Here is an 18034-nt window from a genome sequence, read left to right as displayed (position 1 = left end):
TCCTTTTTTACTTTACCAAGAATTCTAAGCTGGGTATTTTCTATTTCTTTAGTAAATAGGTCAAGGGAGGACCAGCTGGGTGTGCAACACAGTCCTGCATTCATAAATGGCCAGACAAAACCCAAAATCCCCCAGCAAGGTTCTGTGTGTGAAGCCCACCTTGGAAGCTATGAATCACAAGGTAGAGTTATCCAAGGCACAACTACAGAGAAAACACCTTTTCTGGATGATATATTCATGTGTCCTGCAGAAAAGCATTCAACATACCTACAAGGAACAGGCACATATCCTTAAAAAATTCTTTAAAATTAAGAAGATGTTTACTTGAAATATGGGCTCAGACTTAAACAGGAGACAACTCAAAGTGGTCCTGTAGCACTTCTATGACAATAGCACCCTAAAGCCTCATGGGCAAGCATGACAACTCAGTGTTCTCTGGTCTGATAGACAATGCTCACCAACCTGGTCAAGGGCCACTGGTGGTCGAGACCCTGTTGGTTTTCCTCCTCCACAACTGATACTGCCTTCATGATTCTCCAATCACAGATGAAACCTTTTTTACATAAACCTTAACCCATGTCTCACTTCTGCCCTTGCAAACCTAGAGCTAACCTAGCGTCAGCAGCTGATACCAAGCCAAAACAGCAAAAAACCCAAATGTCTTCCTCTGAGTTTTGCAAGTTTGTCTGGTGTTCAGCTCTTAAGTGATGAAGCTTTGGCCATTATGCTCAGAAGACTCAAAATGCCATCCTAGTTCCCAAAGTTTCAAGAAGTTGCATCTCCCTGTACACACATATGCTGTGATGGAAGTGCAAATCTAGGGACTTTGGGCGCTATAAAACACAGACAGACACCAGAATTTCAAACTCCTACTACTTGGATCACACTTTAGTTCCCACTCCATGCTTCCCAGTTATGATATTCATCTTCCCAAATAGCTCCACGTGCTGATTTTGGTAATCACATCCTTCAAACACTTGTCCCTGTTATGTATACCAACATCTACATTCAAAGCAGTCTCCGAAGTACATGCCAAACATCTGTTTCAACCAGCTCTCTTTAGAGTTTAAGCTGTTTGCTGGAAAATTGCCATCCTAACGGCCAGCTCCTCTGTTAGTGAACTGGAGAATTCATTTTGTATTTATTGATTGTTCCCTAATGAAGAATCATAAAGGTGCCAGAGACTCTTGACCAGACACTACTTAATTAGTACTAAAGTGCATAAAATTCAAAATCAAACGAGCTCTTTGTCCAATGGCTCAGTCACTGGGGGAAAAAGTGACATCATTTTCTGCTTATACAGAAGTCCATAAAATTTTATTAAAAAACTCTAAGGAAATTAAAAAATTATATAGATTATTCATTTCCTTCCAGTTCCTAAGATACCAAGCAGGTCTTCCAGAAACAACTCACAGTTGGCTAAAGGAAGTACTCTTCATAAAGGACCCAGCAATATGTATCATACACAGAATTCATTTTATACTGAACAAAGGCAAACGGCAATGGAATCTTTGTCTTCTAAACACTATACAGAAACGTCTCTTTTACATAAAAAGACATAATGCAAAGCATCCAGAAGGTATTAAAAATGAATGGATCCTATCTTTCATCATCGTGGCTCACATAATAGTTAAATTTTTACATTCCCACAAACTACATTGTATTGGAGTAATTTCTGAGGGTACTTGCTCTCAAGAAGACAGAGGTGAGCAAGAACTTGATTAAATGCCAGCCTTTTTCTTCCTCTCAAACTTAAAGCCTCAAAAACACCCTGAAAAACTGGTATTTCCTTGCAAGTACTTCAAATTAAGTCATCCTGAAGCCAAGTAACAGAATTAGGCAAAAGCCCATCCCTACAAGGCAATAGCATTGCTGCTTCTATTAGGCTGCTTGTTGAAGGCATCTGTCTTCAGATTAGTAAAGTGGCTTGGACTCTCTGGAATAACATACCATGTACACAAGGAAACAAAGTTTCATGATTAAAAAAAAAATCCACTAGAACAGATATCCTTGCTGTAATCTACAATCATTGATACCACATTGCAAGAAAATACCCTCCCATGTTCCTAAAAGCTATCACTCCAACACCAAGTTCTGCATAAAAAATCGAAATCCAATTCATGGTCTGTACCACATCCAGCAGCTGATGTGATACCAGCCTTAGTCCTTTATCTTAATGATAAACAAGTGCATTTCACCAGAGGGAGAGAAGGTTTCCACAAACAGAAAATGGAGCAGGACGAGCATATAAAGGATTAAACAATTGCAGTAAGGCAAATATCCCAAGAAGGCAGAACAACAAAGATACATACATACATACATACATGGACTTGCCAGACATATGGTTTCCTTTACTGAAAGCTATTCTTTTTTCCTGTTTTTTTTAATTAAACTGCGACTTTTTTTAATAGGTGTAAAATTACACCAACAGCATCTCAGCTATCTCAGATGATTTCAGTAAGTGTTCTGCAGAGTTGTGTTCTGTGCTCCCAGCAGATCAGACTAGTTGCTCACCAGTACAAGTCCCAAGAATATATGTTCCAGAACAGCAGAAATAAAGGAAAACATAGAAAAGAAAATGGGAGGGACAGCTAACCACAGAGAAGCTGGGGAAGGGTTACCAGAGTGAGGTCACACAAACCTCTGCTTACCCCTTGCTCAGATTCCAGCAGCTCTGCTTTGACTCTGACTGCCGGCATCCCATCAAGCATTAACATTCTGTTCTCAAAGGCGCTGATGTCCTAAGGCAAAAAAAGGACAAGGTTAATAAAAAAATTATGGAAAAACCACTTTTTTCAATTCACTGGTTTAAGTTCTACAATACTGTAGAAGTATGTTTCTTTCAGTGGAAATGAAGTTAACGAGGAGGATGTAATAGTAATTTCAAAGAGTAGCTACCAAGTTACTACTTCTGCTAAAACAGTAAATCACTCTTTCAGTTATCCTTAAAAGAGAACTAAGTCTTCATAAGCAACGAGGAAAAATCATCTCCGATTACTATTTTGTAATTTGAAATTAATTACACAGGTACACGTATATTAATTCCTTGCTTTAGAACTGAAAAGGAAAACAGTGGTGTCAAACAGTTTGAAGGTTTTGGCAGTATGCTTAGATATAGCTGATTTCAGTCAAAACACTTGTACTTCTGGTAGAGAAAGCTTTTATCAAGAGAAGTTACAGTGAAGGCCTGTATGCACACACATTACAAATGAACACACAATTGCTCAAATTTCTTACCATTGTCTTATAAAGTTATCAGCATTTGCTAATGAAAATCTCCACACACCTCTGAGACAAAATAAAGTATCTCTGAGAGAGATAAAAAAGCAAGTTAAAAACATGCACTGTCCATGTAGTTATGGGCACTATATGCTGAGAGCTTCAGCTGAAAAAGGATTTGCAGAACTGTGGTTCCCTGAATCAACATTGCTGCTGTTACCAGAGCAGTTTATGAGGACATACAAAACAATCCTCTTGTGCCTTCAATTCAAACAGCATCTCAACCTGAATCAAGTTTCTACTCCAGCCAAGGCTCAAGGCTGGTGTTTGAAAATAAGTGTCTTCAGCTGCCATTTAGTCTGGATAACATGGAGAGAATAAAAACCATTTTATCCTTCAACCTAGAATATGAGCTTACAAATCCAGACACCTTGGTCAGTGCTACAGAAATCTGGAGACATCACACCCATTTTTCAAATAATGTAACTGATGCACACTTCACCTACAAGTGACTCATTCACAGTCAGTTATTAATCCGCAGCCCTGTCTGGAAGACTCTAGACTGGAAACTCACCTCTGCTCTGGTACCTCGTAGTCCTTTAACTGCATGAGAATGGAAAAAAAACCACACTTTCCCTGTGTTTCACAGGCAGTGGATGCATTCAGCACTGCGTGGTGCCATTATTCATAAGGAATGTATTCATAACCCTGTTCCTTATCACGGTTGCTTCAGTGGAAGTTTAAGGAAAATGGTCTGTCGGAATGGAGATTCCAAAAGTACATTTTAAAACCTTAAACTACTTTAAACAGTTTCTTTTTTCCAATTGATACATCTCATCCCAGGACCTCCACTTTCCAGGATATAAATACTGCAGAAACTGTTTATTTTTTGCATACTCCTTTATTGTAATTTAAAGAACATGCTGAAAAAGGAAACTGATATGCCCAACATGCTGCCAAAAGCAGAACAAATTACCTGTTTAAAATCCCTGTCACCCTCACTTTAAGTCCTGGTGTATTTTAGCACCAGGGCTGTGGTTACTTACTACAGGACTGGAAGAAGCCTGATGGTGAAGCAGATAAGCAACTGCAATCTCTATTTCTTTCCTTTAAAAGTAGATTTAGATCATTCACAAAAAGCTCTAAGTGCTTAGAGTTATAAAATTTCAGACTGAAGAACTAATTTTCAGCAGACACCTCTGCATTCAAACATGTGAGAATGGAAACCAGTCAAGCTATTGAGATGTCTCACTTCATGCTATGCCACTGCTGTGCATCTACTGTACTTTTAAAAGCTGGCACAACAAGAAGGGGAAGAAAAACAAGTTCTTCCTATGTTTGCTGAGCAAATTATTTTGTGCACCTTGATCTTTATTCAGTGTTTGAGGCACAAGCTGGAAAAAACACAGGAAGGGTCTCTGATGCCACAAAGAAGCTGGATGAAATTGTGCCTGGCTTTACATCTTTCTCCCCAGCAAGGGCCCTGCACTGTTTACTTATTAGCAGCAGATCTCAGGTGTCACTGAGCTCCATCAGTTTGGCTGTGGTTTGAGGTGGATAAAGAGCAGAAGCCAGCGTGGCATTCCTGGCTCCCCCGGTGCCTATTTTGCAAGTTGAGAGGTCCCTCTGCTTTCTTGATTTATAGGCAGCACAGTTGAATTTTACAGCAAGATCAGGAATACACCATCATCAAACATCCCTTAGGCTGTTTAGCTCATAGACAAAGAAGGATGAGCTGATGCTGCACCGTGTCCCTGAGGAAGTTTTACCCGCCTGAGCAAAGGGACGAGGCTGGCTTACACAGGAGGCACAGGCAGAAGGAGGGGGGAAGACAAAGTGCCACGGAGGAAAGGCAGGTTTAATGAACTGTTAGAATCTGATTAGAGGCTAATGTCCCTTTTAGTGCTTTGTACCAATTTACAGCTGATATACTTGAACCATTTTTTCCCCACTGGCTGTGATAAACTCATTAGTTTTAAAAATGCAAGCTAAACAGAGCCTTTGAAGTTTAAAACTGATAAATCATGAAAACCTGACTAGTTCATGTACCATTTAACACATTTACATTTAACTAAATTTTCATCGGGTTTTCTTCTCCTTTTGTTCTCCAAAAATCTTATTTCTTAGAAGCAGCCTTTCGAGTGCTGGTCTGAAGAGCAAATACTCTGGCTGCGAACTGCTCTGCCTTTTGGGTAATTTATAATTCACAGGAGCAATAATCACAGGAGTAAATTATTTCCAAACTATCTGATCTCTTCTGCATTTATAAATTGAAGTACGTTGTATGACAGATCCTGAGAGGCCACTGCCGAGTAGATCCAGTCTGTGTGTGATCACAGGGATGAACATTCAGCCCAAAGTCACCCAGGTCCTTCCAAATGGTGCTCTCCTGCCATAGCCAGTGCTTGCACCACAATATGTTCAAAGCCATGCAGCAAACCAGGTATAATTGTTGAGGTTTGCACAGAGTGGGCTGCCACTTAAGGCAAAGGGGCTTGAGTTACTCCCACTGGGGCTGGAGATACGAATTGAGCTCTTCCAGGAGCCTTCAAGGTCAGGCAAGCAGATGGAGCATCCACACCAGAGTGAGGCCAGGCTGCTCCAGTGCCCACATTAACTGATGACACTCATGAGACCCACTGGCAGAGACAGGTGATGTGATGTATTGAGCCAATGCATTATTCAGGCAAACTCATTTTCTTCATTAACTGTGGTAGCTAACTTCCAGCCCCCAAAATCTCTCAGGTGAAGGGTGCCTTAATTTGTGTGACAGTCCTTCCTTTTCTAGCCTCCCACCTCAACCCTCCTGGTGGACTCCTTTACCACCTTCGTAAAATGCACAGCAGATGTAGATCCTCAACCAGGCAGACAATCAAGCCAAACACTGCATGACCTTACCAAAACATCTGTTCTCTCAGATGAGTAACTCATCCTAAAAGAGATAATGCTCTCAGTGCCATCCGCTGGAACCTGCCACTAATCACTTTTGGACATTTATTCCCTTGAAATATTAATTAAAAACACAAATCATACCCAGGCCTGTATGGGCAACTGCTACTAGAGCAGTTGTTACACAAGACAGATAAGTTTTCAAGCTTACAAGCTCTTCTGAGAAGCTGTGGCAGTCAGCTGATAACCAGACTCTCCCACTCCTAAAAATCCTACATTTTCAGCACAGCACCTCTAGAACCATCACTGGCATTTTCTTCACGAAAACAGCTTTCCATTGCAACTCTTAATCAAATTATCTTTCACTATTTTAGAGGAAGAAAAAGATGCCCCAAAATCTCATTATTTCATCCTGACGCAAAGTCCCTCAGCATCCTTTAGTGTTTATTTAATTATGAATTACACTATTATGACATTTGCCATTCACAAGAAGTGCTAAGGGTTCTGTAGGCAAGTTTTTCACTTGACCAAGCCATACATTTTGGGACACACTGCAAACTTTTAACAACCAGAGTATCTGATGCCACAACTGACCTCCTGTTCTGAGACACCACCAAAGACACCCCTTTAAACACCCTTTATAATTTCTTCTAAGCATAAGATGACAGAAACCAGATATTCCCACCCCACATCACAGGTTTTTCTCCCTCTCCAAGATTTTCACATCTAGCTGCTCAGTACTAAAGCCCTACTCCTGGCAACCCCAGAAAGCAAGCACTGAGCTCAGGCTTCAGAGCACCCAGAACTCAAACCTCACATTTCCTGCGTGGATTGACAAACACTTACATTCCTGTGAAAGAAAGTCTCCTCATCTTGTTCCACTCCTGAACACACAAGCAATACAGAGGCAAGGCAGATGATGCTTCATACTACTGCCACTAATGAAAGGCTCAGTCTCACTCTTCTCACTGAAAGGAACTTAGTTCTCACTGAAGTGTGAACAGAGTTGCACACTGGTAAGACAGAGACATTGATGGTTCTGTTTTTTTCCAGGGTGACCTGAAAGGTTCAGCTGACAACTCAGTTTTCAAAACTCTTGTGGGCTTGACCTTAGGCATCTACCATATGGCTATACCCATCCAAGCCACTGCTACATTCCTCCTCTCCCTCAACAGCACAAGGGAAGAACAGAATATAGAAAAGCTCAGGAGATGAGATAATGACAAGAAAATCACTTATAGGGTACTGACACCAGCAAAATGGACTTCATTTGGGGAAAATTAATGTATTGCAAATAGAGTTGGATTAAAAGAAAGAGAAACAAAACTAAGCACCTCCACCCCCAGCTTCCTTCTGCCCAGGCCCAGCTTCATTCCAAATATTCCTTTACTTTTCTGTACAAACTTAACTTTTAACATTACACTCTTTGATTTTGAGAAATGAAGTATCAGTTGAGGGAAGAGCAGTCTCAAATTCACCATTCAAGCTTACAGTACAAAGTTTCAAGCTTAAGGGGAGTGCATTTGAACAGCTAAGAGCCGTGAACAGTTTTCAGGCAGTCCTTCTGACCCAAAGCTATGACACAAAACTTCCCCTGCCTCATTTCAGGTTTTTTTACACAAGTTTTCTGTACCTGCAATTATTTCCTAATTCATAATTATATTCTTGGGGTAATTTTTATTATAACAATGTTCTTGACAGTTGATAAACACAGGGCTTTAAGTCTTGCTTTTTTTATACAGACATCTTAGAAATATCACTGAACTAACCATGAAGTAACCTATGTCAGTTATATGCCCTATGAATAAGATTACCTTGTTAATTTTTCCCAACAAGTATACCCAAATTTATATTATTCTCTTTGCTTACATTACTACACTAAAGTTATTCATCAAAGCAACAGTCAGCATAACACACCAAGACAAAAAATGTAAAGTGATCCACTTGGGGTAAAGTAGAACCTTTTAATGGTATGACTAGGTAGGTTTTTCAAAATGTGAAATTTTTTTTTTTCTCATAGTTTCAAGGGATAATATAAAAATGAAGGATTAGCATCTCTTATCAAATATAACAATCTTCATAGGAAAGGAAGCCAAGGAAACCTGTCAACTAACTTAGTTTTCTTAAGACCTTTATACACTATACAATGAGATCTGTTATTCACTTTAATGCAGTTCTCTCTGAGATAAAACATACCAGTTAAAAAAAGTATATTCATGTGGCTAGAAGAGAATCACTTAACTGGGAGTTCTGCCAGGGAACTGGGGGTAACAGCCCATGTCTTGCCATAAGATCTTCATCATATGTAATTATATCCATAGCTGTGTGAAATGTTCATAATGAAAGGAGAGATTCTGGTAGTTCTGTATTTTACTCCAAACTTGAATTTTCAGTCAAATTCACCAGAAACTACAGTTTGCCTTTACTGATGCTTCAAGGAAAGCCAAAACAATTTGTGCAAAAAAAAATGAAGTAAAGCTTTACACTTCTTACTGTTTTCATATGAAACTGGGTGGGGTTGATTCTAGTTCATTTCAATTCACATTAATTTTTTTGGTGAGAAGGGACACAGACTGCAAGGCATCCAGTGAACAGGGAGGCATCACAGCTGTAAGCTTTTTAGGAAGGATTCTGAGTGTGGTCTCCTATTACAATTGTGCCTGCCAGGTAGAGCCCAAACCTCAACAGTGGCTGTGACTTGATGCTGTCAGTGCCTGAGGCACATGCAGAGTTGGCCCTCAGCACATGCTCCCAAGCTCAGATCCTTGCTAGAAATACCAGACCTGTGCAGCTGTATCTCACTCACACCAGTACAAAGATGTGCACATGAAAAACAAGTTTCTCCAATTCCTAGTCCACTGCCTAGATCTCTTGAAGAAAATATTACTAGTTTTGAAAACAGCAGACTTTCAAAATTATGAAGTACTCAAATCCCTAAGGATGTAGCTATGCTGTAATTTGCAACATATTTTTACAGATCTGTCTCCAGGAAAAGACTTCATGTCGAGACAATACTCAGTGAAGATAACAGAGATCTCAAATTTTGCTGCTAAAATCTTTTTTATTAGCTTGGGTTTAGGTTAGTTTTAGGGAATATAAATAGAACTGAAGAGACATGAGCAGCTTCCAGGTGACAGAGGATCATCAAGTGCATTGGCAACTAGAGGTCAATCTGCTATTTCTCCAACTCAGCATGCAACCCTTCAGCTTTGATGGCTTAAAATCCCTTTACATCAGCTCTGCTGTCCCGCCAGTTTTAGTGCTTCTACAAAGAATCATGGATCCTTCCTGTGGTACAGAATTCAGACACAATAGGTGACAACCAACAGTACTTACACCAGAGCCGCACATTTAACTTTCATCAACATTAATGGCTTCATTGTTTTCCTTCTAATACAACATGCACAGAATATTTGATTTTTGTGAATATCAATGGATTAATTAAGTATCTGTGGATTTTCTTAATCTTATACTTGGAAGTCACATAATGAAAAAAGCCCAACCTCTCCATCAAAAAAAGAGAGGGAAAAGAGCCATCATTTCGGAGTGGCACATATTTAAGAAAGGGTACATGTGCAGAAAGCATGTACTACATTTATCTTTCACAAGAATTATTTTAAAAGACATCTTTTCAGAACACTTGATACATAATAGCAAAATAAACTCTTGATAGTTTCTCCTTTGGGTTTTTTGAAGTACAGACAAGTAGTAAAGACTACTATCAAGCCAAAACTCACTACTTTTTCCCAAAAACCCAACAAAAACAAAAACAACAACAATAAAACCCTAGTAAATGAATTGTCACTTCTCCTTGACCACTATTATAAGACAGGTGTTTTTTAAAAACTCTTGCTCAATTTCCAAAGCAGTGCTCTAATATTGTATGTCAACTGCCCTCAAAACTGGAGAAGAGCTTACAGAAGAGTTTGAAGATGAGTAAGACTTAAAATTAAAAACAAACCTCACCACCACCTGGCAAAAAAAAAAAATTGGAACAGGAAACAGAATAATTTTTCTAGTATTACATTGACCAAATTTGCACATATTACTTAAAGGTTACCTTCACTGTTGTCTAAATTGTGACTATTTTGTACTTGCTGAGCAAATGAATATTAAATGGCATTGCCCAGGAGCTTGCCAGCAGATACACAGTGACTACAATTTTACTCTGAATTCTGACTGGACCTGCTCTGGTCAGAAAATTAGCTGCTGAAAGCACAGGGAGCTGGCTGGCACAGTTCCCCCACCTTCCACTGTGCAGAGTCTGCTTCCATAAAGACAGATACAACATGGATTCTGTGTGCTGGAGAATAGAAAGAACATTTAGCATGTAGCAGTAGTCAACAATTTAGTCCAAAATTTGTGCATGAGGTGTTATGTGGCAGGCCAAACATTGTTGGCTCTTTGCCAAGAAGAGAAGATGCTTTCTACAGTATCTGCTTGGCACCATCATTGCATGCAGTCCAAAGGGACCATCACCTCAAAGCAACCGCACCTTCAGCTCTACAACTGCAAAGCTCCAGATGGAGCAGTGAAACAACCCAAGTAAGCTCTTTCATAGGCCTGGGCATCATCACTTGCTTCAGAAAATAAGCCAGCCCTGGCCATTTGTGTTTCTAAGTAAACAAACACACTACCAATAATACTGTCTGTCCCACTGCTGCATGGGATCATACCAACCCTTCAGCTCATCAACCAAACTGAGGTTTTTGTCCTCCTCCAGCTGCCATGTTCACTCCCCTAAAATAAAACATGGCAATAAATTGATGGTCAGGGCCAAAATCTGGCTTCTTATAAACCACAGACATTACAAACTGTATCCTCTGAACGAGAGCAATATAAGCTTATGCCGACGTTAAACACACCTAGTGCCTTCTAGCAGCTGAGGCACAGAAATGTTAGGCAACTGGCACTGCTTCTATGCAGCAGGTAAGTAAGGGTTAATTCCTTGTTTCTCACTGATCTGGGAGCTCCAACACAGAAGCAGAACAAAAAGGGAGACAAGGAAAAGACAGCCTTTGTAACAACCAAAATTCAGAAATTTCAGCTAAGACTTATTTTTTATTTCAGATTTTCTTTGTTCACATGCAATTTTAAAAAACTTTTGGGGTTTCTTACTATTAAAAATAGAGCAGTATATGACACCCATAAGAGAACAACTTGTTTCCGGCAGTGGCTCATTTCCAGCTCAGCCTGTCATGCTGCCCATGACAGGAACAGCAGCCTTGAGGAGCACACCTTGTGTGCATTGCACCTTCCAACACCAGGTACCATAGGAAGGTTCACACAGAGCCTCAGAAACCATCTGTCACAGTTAATGTACAAAGTCACAGGTACCACAGGCAGTAAGTGGTGAAACCAAGTGCTTTTTCAATGGCCCTGTTCCAGCTGCCAGTTAGAGCTGTGACCACAGTCTCAGCCTCAGAAGCACACTCAGATAGCAAAAGCATATAAAGCTCACTTGATTCAAGGACAGGCCAAAATAACACAAGATTAATTAAACAAAACTGAATGACTGCACACTCAGATGAAAAAGTCAGACTACATGCCAGAAACTAAGCATTACCCCATGACCTTTCCCCACACCTTACACGCATGTGTAGGAGCAGCATTTGCTGTACCTGCTTCTCACCATGGAGCAAACTCGCTGCTTATTCTGACATGTTTAAAGAAAGGGTGTATGCTCTGATGAAACTCCCAAACTGCAAATGTTTAACACCCTGTCCCAACCCAATCTCTGTTTTATTTAACAACAGTTTGAGGTTTCCTGCTCCCCACATGCTTCAGTGGAAACTCCTGAGAAAATACTAATATTGAAGTTGGTGAGTAGTACAAAGCACAAAAAAAGGGAAAACACAGTTCAAAAAAAGGGGAAACTCCTGACTTCTGTTCATTTAGTGAACAAAATACAAAGCACCTCAATCATTAATAAGAATTTTTAAGCATCCACCAAATATTTTTAAAAATTGTGTATAATAACATTTTGATCTGACTGGCTGCATCAACTGCTAGATCAAGCCAATACCTAACTACTCACAAGGTATCTTCTTACTCAAGACAGAATGATCAAAATGCTTATGTACAAAACTGTCAAATTAGATTCCACAAGCAATAAATTATAGTAGAATCAGGGCCAATTTTAAAGGCAATTCTAATTAATACTAAGAATTTCTAATTAACAAGTTTTAAATGTCACCAACATGCATTTCCCACAGATTCTCAAAGAAATCGTGATTCCTCAAACATGTTTAAAAAACAAGTGCTCTGCACAAAATTACTGCAAATTATCAAAATGATGGAAAACTTCAAGATTAAAGAATAGTTTAAGTAACTCTAGACAGAGCCATAAAAATCTGGAAAACATCAGAAAGAGATATACAAGTAGCACACATAGTAGTACATTAACAGACACTCTGAACTTTTATTAAAACTTCTTTAAAAGGCAGCGACACTGAATTTGCTATATAAAGCCAATCAAACTTGGCAGTTATATTAAATTAGAGGTTATAAACAAAATATATGAGTGTGTGTCTAGGCAAAAGACAAGCTAATGCATAATTCATTTATACAAAGTCATTTTACAGCACAAAATATCATGGAAAAACTGGGGGAACAATGAATGCTATAGCCAAGCTGGCTTTTTCTTAGGATCACAGGATAATTTAGTGGGAAAGCATTTCAGGAGATGTCCAGTCCAACCTCCTACCCAAAGCAGGTGCTAACTGGAAACCATGGATTTGCACTGGAACTGTAACTTACACACAGAGAGAAGCTGGTCTCATGACAAGTCTGCTTGTCTGATGGGCTGGGTACTGGCTGAAAAAACCTGGACTTTTCTACAGATTTGTTTACCAGGAGCTATCATCAAGCACAAAAATATAGATACAACCTCTGGCAATGCAAACTTGGAAGAGGTACTGGGGCATCACTCACACAACAGCCTTGCTACAGTCTGTCCCTAAGCATCCATTATTGACTATTGAAAGCAGAAGCAGTTAAGGTAGATGGTCATTTGTTCTAATAGAAAACACATTTCTATTTTTATGTCTTTTCTTTATGTATAATACACGCCAAAAACATCAAAGGTAAATCAGCTCTAAACCATGGCATTCTGGTCTCAGGAGCTGCACTCCAGAATGAATTGACGTTCTTCTGCCGAGTACCTGGTACGGATCACTGCCAAATGGTACCTAAAGCCAGCTAGGCCACTGTCTGTTCTTCTGCAGGATCTCACTACCTGACATTTACTGCAGAGGTAAATGAGATGGCCAGCACACAGCATATACAGCTTGGTATGAACTTCAAACAATAACTTCAGAGCCTCTTCCCTTTGTTCCTCTCAGTGACTATTTAAATGCTGAACATGCAGTGATACAGCCTACCCATGTGTACTGCTGCTGCTGGCCAGCTTCAGGACTGGGAAAAATCACAGCCAAACAGCACCTGGCAAAGCAACCTATTGCTGCACTCTCTGAAATGCTCATAAGATTTACACCAAACTATACAATAAAACTAATCATTCCTACCCGCTTTTCAACTGTACCTTGCATCAGAGGTGCCCTTTGCAAAAGCATTTGACAGAATCATATGTGACTGTTAAACGTGCACCACTGGGTCTTTAAATCCTCATTAGTGTTCTTGAAGTCAGAGCACCTGATTATACATTGCACAGCAAGATCTAACAAAGTGTTGTTATTTGTATCATCCTTTCATCTTGTATCAACCTAGCATCGTGCTCCCTTTAAAAAATGTATAGTGACCTTACCCATGTCAAGGCTTTCAAGAAATAATGCACTGAGATAATTGGTTGCTTGGCATCATACATAGCCTTCAGAGCATGTGTCAAGCCCCAAGTCATACTAATATATTTAACATTTCTCATTAGGACATAAAAGAAATTGTGTCTGTATAAATCACATATTTATTCCCAACACGTGGCTTAGTTACACTGTGTAAAATGATGAAAACGATTTCCTGTCCACATTAGCTATGTCTCACGTAGACTAAAATGCTTTTATTAGATTTACTTTGCACCACAAGAACTGGATGGGTTAAGTTGCTCATATTTTTAAACAATGATCTCTGTATAGAGAGTTATGTGTACTGCATCTTTCTGAAGATACCCAGACCTCGAACATTAATAACATGACAAACTACCTCCATCATTATTCTGGTTGCTGAAATTCAATAAACATTACTAAAATATTCTCACCACTAAAATCACAGCCACAGTTGTTTCAAGAGCAGTGTTTATCAGACACTGAATGATGCTGGACACAAATCTGGTGAGTGATTCTCTCAATCAACATAGCTGATTCACGAGAATGCTTTCTATGCTGAAAGCTCATGCCAAGTCACCACTTCACATGTAAAAATATTTTAAAGAATTTTTTTCATGAAAACATACCTTTTCCGAAAAATCACTCCTCATGGGACTTCAGCTAAAAGAATCTGGGTTTTGTGATGAAAAGCACCAAAGTTACATCACTGTTAGTGCTGATTCCTAAAATGTTCATCCCCTGGCTCAGCACCATAAAGACTTCCATCCAATGTCTGTGGGCATGTGCATGCCTTTAGTATTTCAAGGTATACTCTATACTGTCTGAAGATATTAATGAATTCATAATTTCAAGAATTTTAGAAAAAAGCTTGGTAATTTTATTGCCTGTTTGGCGCCAGGGAGAATAAATTATCCACTCTTAAGTGAAAAATGTGAAATTCTACCATTATTTATTTTCAAGTTTAAAATGGTGTCCGAAACATTCAGGGGTGGTGGTTTCTGTTCATATTTTGTCATTTGTTTGGGAGTTTATGGTGGTTTTGTTCTTCTTATTGTTTTGGTTGGGTTTTTTAAGTAATGATAACTCTCAGCTGGTCATGTGCATGAAGAACAACAAATTCTCTAAATTTGTTTGCAACATGAAAGAATACTTGCAGAAATCAATTGATTAATCTCTTACTTCAAAGCACAAATTTAAGTATTAACCAAAATATACCACAACTGTGAAAAGAAAAAAAAAAAAAGAAGTCATATCACCCATTCAACTGTGAGGAACTACTAGATTAATCAAAGACATCACTGTTAATACTATATCTGATTATCAAGTCCCACAGAACCCTACTCAAAAGGACAAAGCACGCCTTTTAGAACTAGAAAAAAATCCTTCCCATTCTACCATACAACTGCTTCAGGGTCAGATATAAAGGTTTATATTTGGATTGGATAGTTTTTGTTGAAATTTTGCAAGTGGATACCAGTAAGTACTTCACATGCTCATAACTCTGAAATGCCTACTAAGAAATAAGTAATAACATGCACCTATGCAGGGCAGAATCCTGGCTATCTGCAATGTTCCCCAGGGTTCAAAGCAGTACAAGCAAATATAGGAAATGCCCAGCTTCATTCCTCATTAGCAAGGAATACAGGTTCATCAAAATGTGATAAGCATTTCTGAGTTGCTATCCCAGAAAGAGCTGAAGGCAGCAGACACTTCAGGGTACAATAACACAACAAGCAGCAAATGCTTACTCTTTAAGATCTGTACAACTTGCAAACTTTTACAACTGAAACCTTCAGGATATTTAACTAAATGAACAACAGTTTAAGAAAACCACCACAATCATGCTAGAGCAGATCAAGACCAGCCCTGCTGAGAAGGGCTTGGGGGTGCTGGTGGGTGAGAGGCTGGACATGACCCAGCCATGGGCACTCACAGCCCAGAGAGCCAAACGTGTCCTGGGCTGCATCCAAAGCAGTGTGGGCAGCAGGGACAAGGAGGGGACTCTGCCCCTCTGCTCTGCTCTGACCCCACCTGCAGTGCTGCATCAGCTCTGGGGTCCCAGCACAGCAAGGACATGGACTGTTTGAGCGAGTCCAGAGCAGGGACACCAGGATGTTTTGAGGGATGGAACAGCTCTTGTGTGAAGAAAGGCTAGGAGAATTGGGATTGTTCAGCGTGGACAAGAGAAGGTTTCAGGGAGAACTTACAGCAGCCTTCCGGTACCTGTAGTGAGCCTACAAGAAAGATGGAAAGAGACTTTTTACAAGTGTATGTAGTGATAGGACAAGGGGGAATGGTTTCAAACCGAAAGAGGGTAGGGTTAGATTAGATACTAGGAAAAAAATTCTTTACTGTGAGGCTGGTGAGGCAATGAAAAAGGTTTCCCAGAGAAGCTGTGGATGCCCCATGCCTAAAGTGTTCACGGCCTGTTTGAATGGTGCTCTGAGCAACCTGGTCTAGTGCAAGATGTCCATGCCCACAACAGTGGGGCTGCACCTTTAAGGTCATGTCCAGCTCAAATGATTCAATATTTCTGTCTCTGTGCAGGCAAATACTGGTAGGTCACTTAGGTCTGGATTACAAATAAGAGACTTCTCTGATACAAATGCACACACAGCCCAAAGAAGGGCATGAGGAAGCTGTCCTAACCCAAGGGGATGTCCTTCAGACACCAGGACTCTTCAGAATCCTCTCCTGCGTACACAGGGTCTGGTGCTGCATAGCTACACAGTGCAAATACTGAGTCTGGAGGCTGAAGTGAACTTTTCCCCTTGTTTGCCTTGCTCATATCATATTTAGGATTTTACTGTTGTTTAGGGAACAGTTACAAACACTTTAAATCACATTTGCCTGGTGTGATCTTTTATTTATTTACTCTAAAGATCCCCACGTGGGAGATTTCAGAGCCAACAGGGTGGAAGAATTTCAGTGTTTTAAAACACTTTCTGATGAAAACAACTCTGTTCTTATAAAAGATTCCTCGGTCTCTCATCCCATCAGGCTGGCACTGTGGAGAGACACCAGCAAATATAAGCAGATGGGTTATCACGTTGGTGCCCTTCCTTCCACACTGCAGTAACTGTTACTGATACACACTTGTGACTTGACAGAAATAACACATTTACTAGAAACACAGGAAAAAAAAAAAACAACCGTCAAAAAAAAAAATCTAACTTTGTACATCAACTGATAAACAATAAATGCTATCCAGTATCCAGAGGAAATCTGGCAGAACTAATCCCAGCCTGCATCTGGGAATTAAGAGTGGAGCACAGCATACCTAGTAGAATGACTAGTGATTGTCCATCACTGCTGAAATCACTGGAAATATGTTTTTTCATTAACAAAAGCAGAAGCTCACATAATACTACATTCAATAAATGTTGACTTTTTTTCTGATAACCGTGTTTCACATTAGGTAAATAAATGCCTTTTTTCTGTGCCACATTTTATTATTAAATACTCGCCTAGGCTCTTCTACAAGAACTAGCAATTGACATAAGATTAATACAAAAGAATTCTTAAGCTGCATACAGCTCACAAAAACCAGAACCTAAGGACATCATTAACTCTTGTGGAAACTTGCTATGCCCAAAAGTAAATCTTTTCCTTCAAGCAAAAGTGCTAAGCAGCCTTGATCGTTAGGAAGTTTTGCTAAAGATCAAAGAGCAATGGCACATTTATATTCAGAATAATGTAAGAGTCCAACTCTTGCTTGAAGCCAAATACACAGCTGAAAAGGATACAACAGGAGTTGATTGTTCTTATTACCACCTACACTCAACTATTTACTTTTCCAGTGTTTCCTTGTCCATCCTCCATGCTGAAGAGATATCAGCTGAAGTAGAAAACCAGAAACTTCCACACCAACCAAAGAGGGTAAATTGGTTTGATAAAAAATTAAATCCTACAACCTTTTAACCTTAAAGCATCTTTACAAAATGCACCCACTTTGAAATGACAAAGGCTCCAAAACCTTTGAAATTATCATTACCACTATAGAACTAACAGCAGGTATGCTTGGTTTATAAATGCTTTCCATATATTTAAATATATAACAGAATAATTACTCAACCTGTTATGAGCATCTTATATCAAGCCATGAATTACCATCTCATTTCACTACATACAAGACGTATTTTCAG

General features: G+C 39.5%; 1 protein-coding gene across 7 annotated transcripts in view; it reads right to left on the bottom strand.

The window, feature by feature from the left end:
* KLF12 (KLF transcription factor 12) overlaps positions 1–18034 on the bottom strand; it is a 234289-nt gene that overhangs the window by 142158 nt on the left and 74097 nt on the right. For all 7 annotated transcript variants that reach the window (XR_008509169.1, XM_036379110.2, XM_036379134.2 and 4 more), the window contains exon 3: positions 2652–2741. Coding sequence is in view for 6 of the 7 variants with exons in the window: in XM_036379110.2 (XP_036235003.1) it covers positions 2652–2741 (90 nt within the window). In the remaining variant the exon portion in view is untranslated. The remainder of the gene's footprint in view (positions 1–2651; positions 2742–18034) is intronic.

Source organism: Molothrus ater, chromosome 2, assembly GCF_012460135.2.
Source record: "Molothrus ater isolate BHLD 08-10-18 breed brown headed cowbird chromosome 2, BPBGC_Mater_1.1, whole genome shotgun sequence".
Taxonomy (NCBI): Eukaryota; Metazoa; Chordata; class Aves; order Passeriformes; family Icteridae; genus Molothrus; species Molothrus ater.
This window is presented reverse-complemented; position numbering and strand designations above follow the sequence as displayed.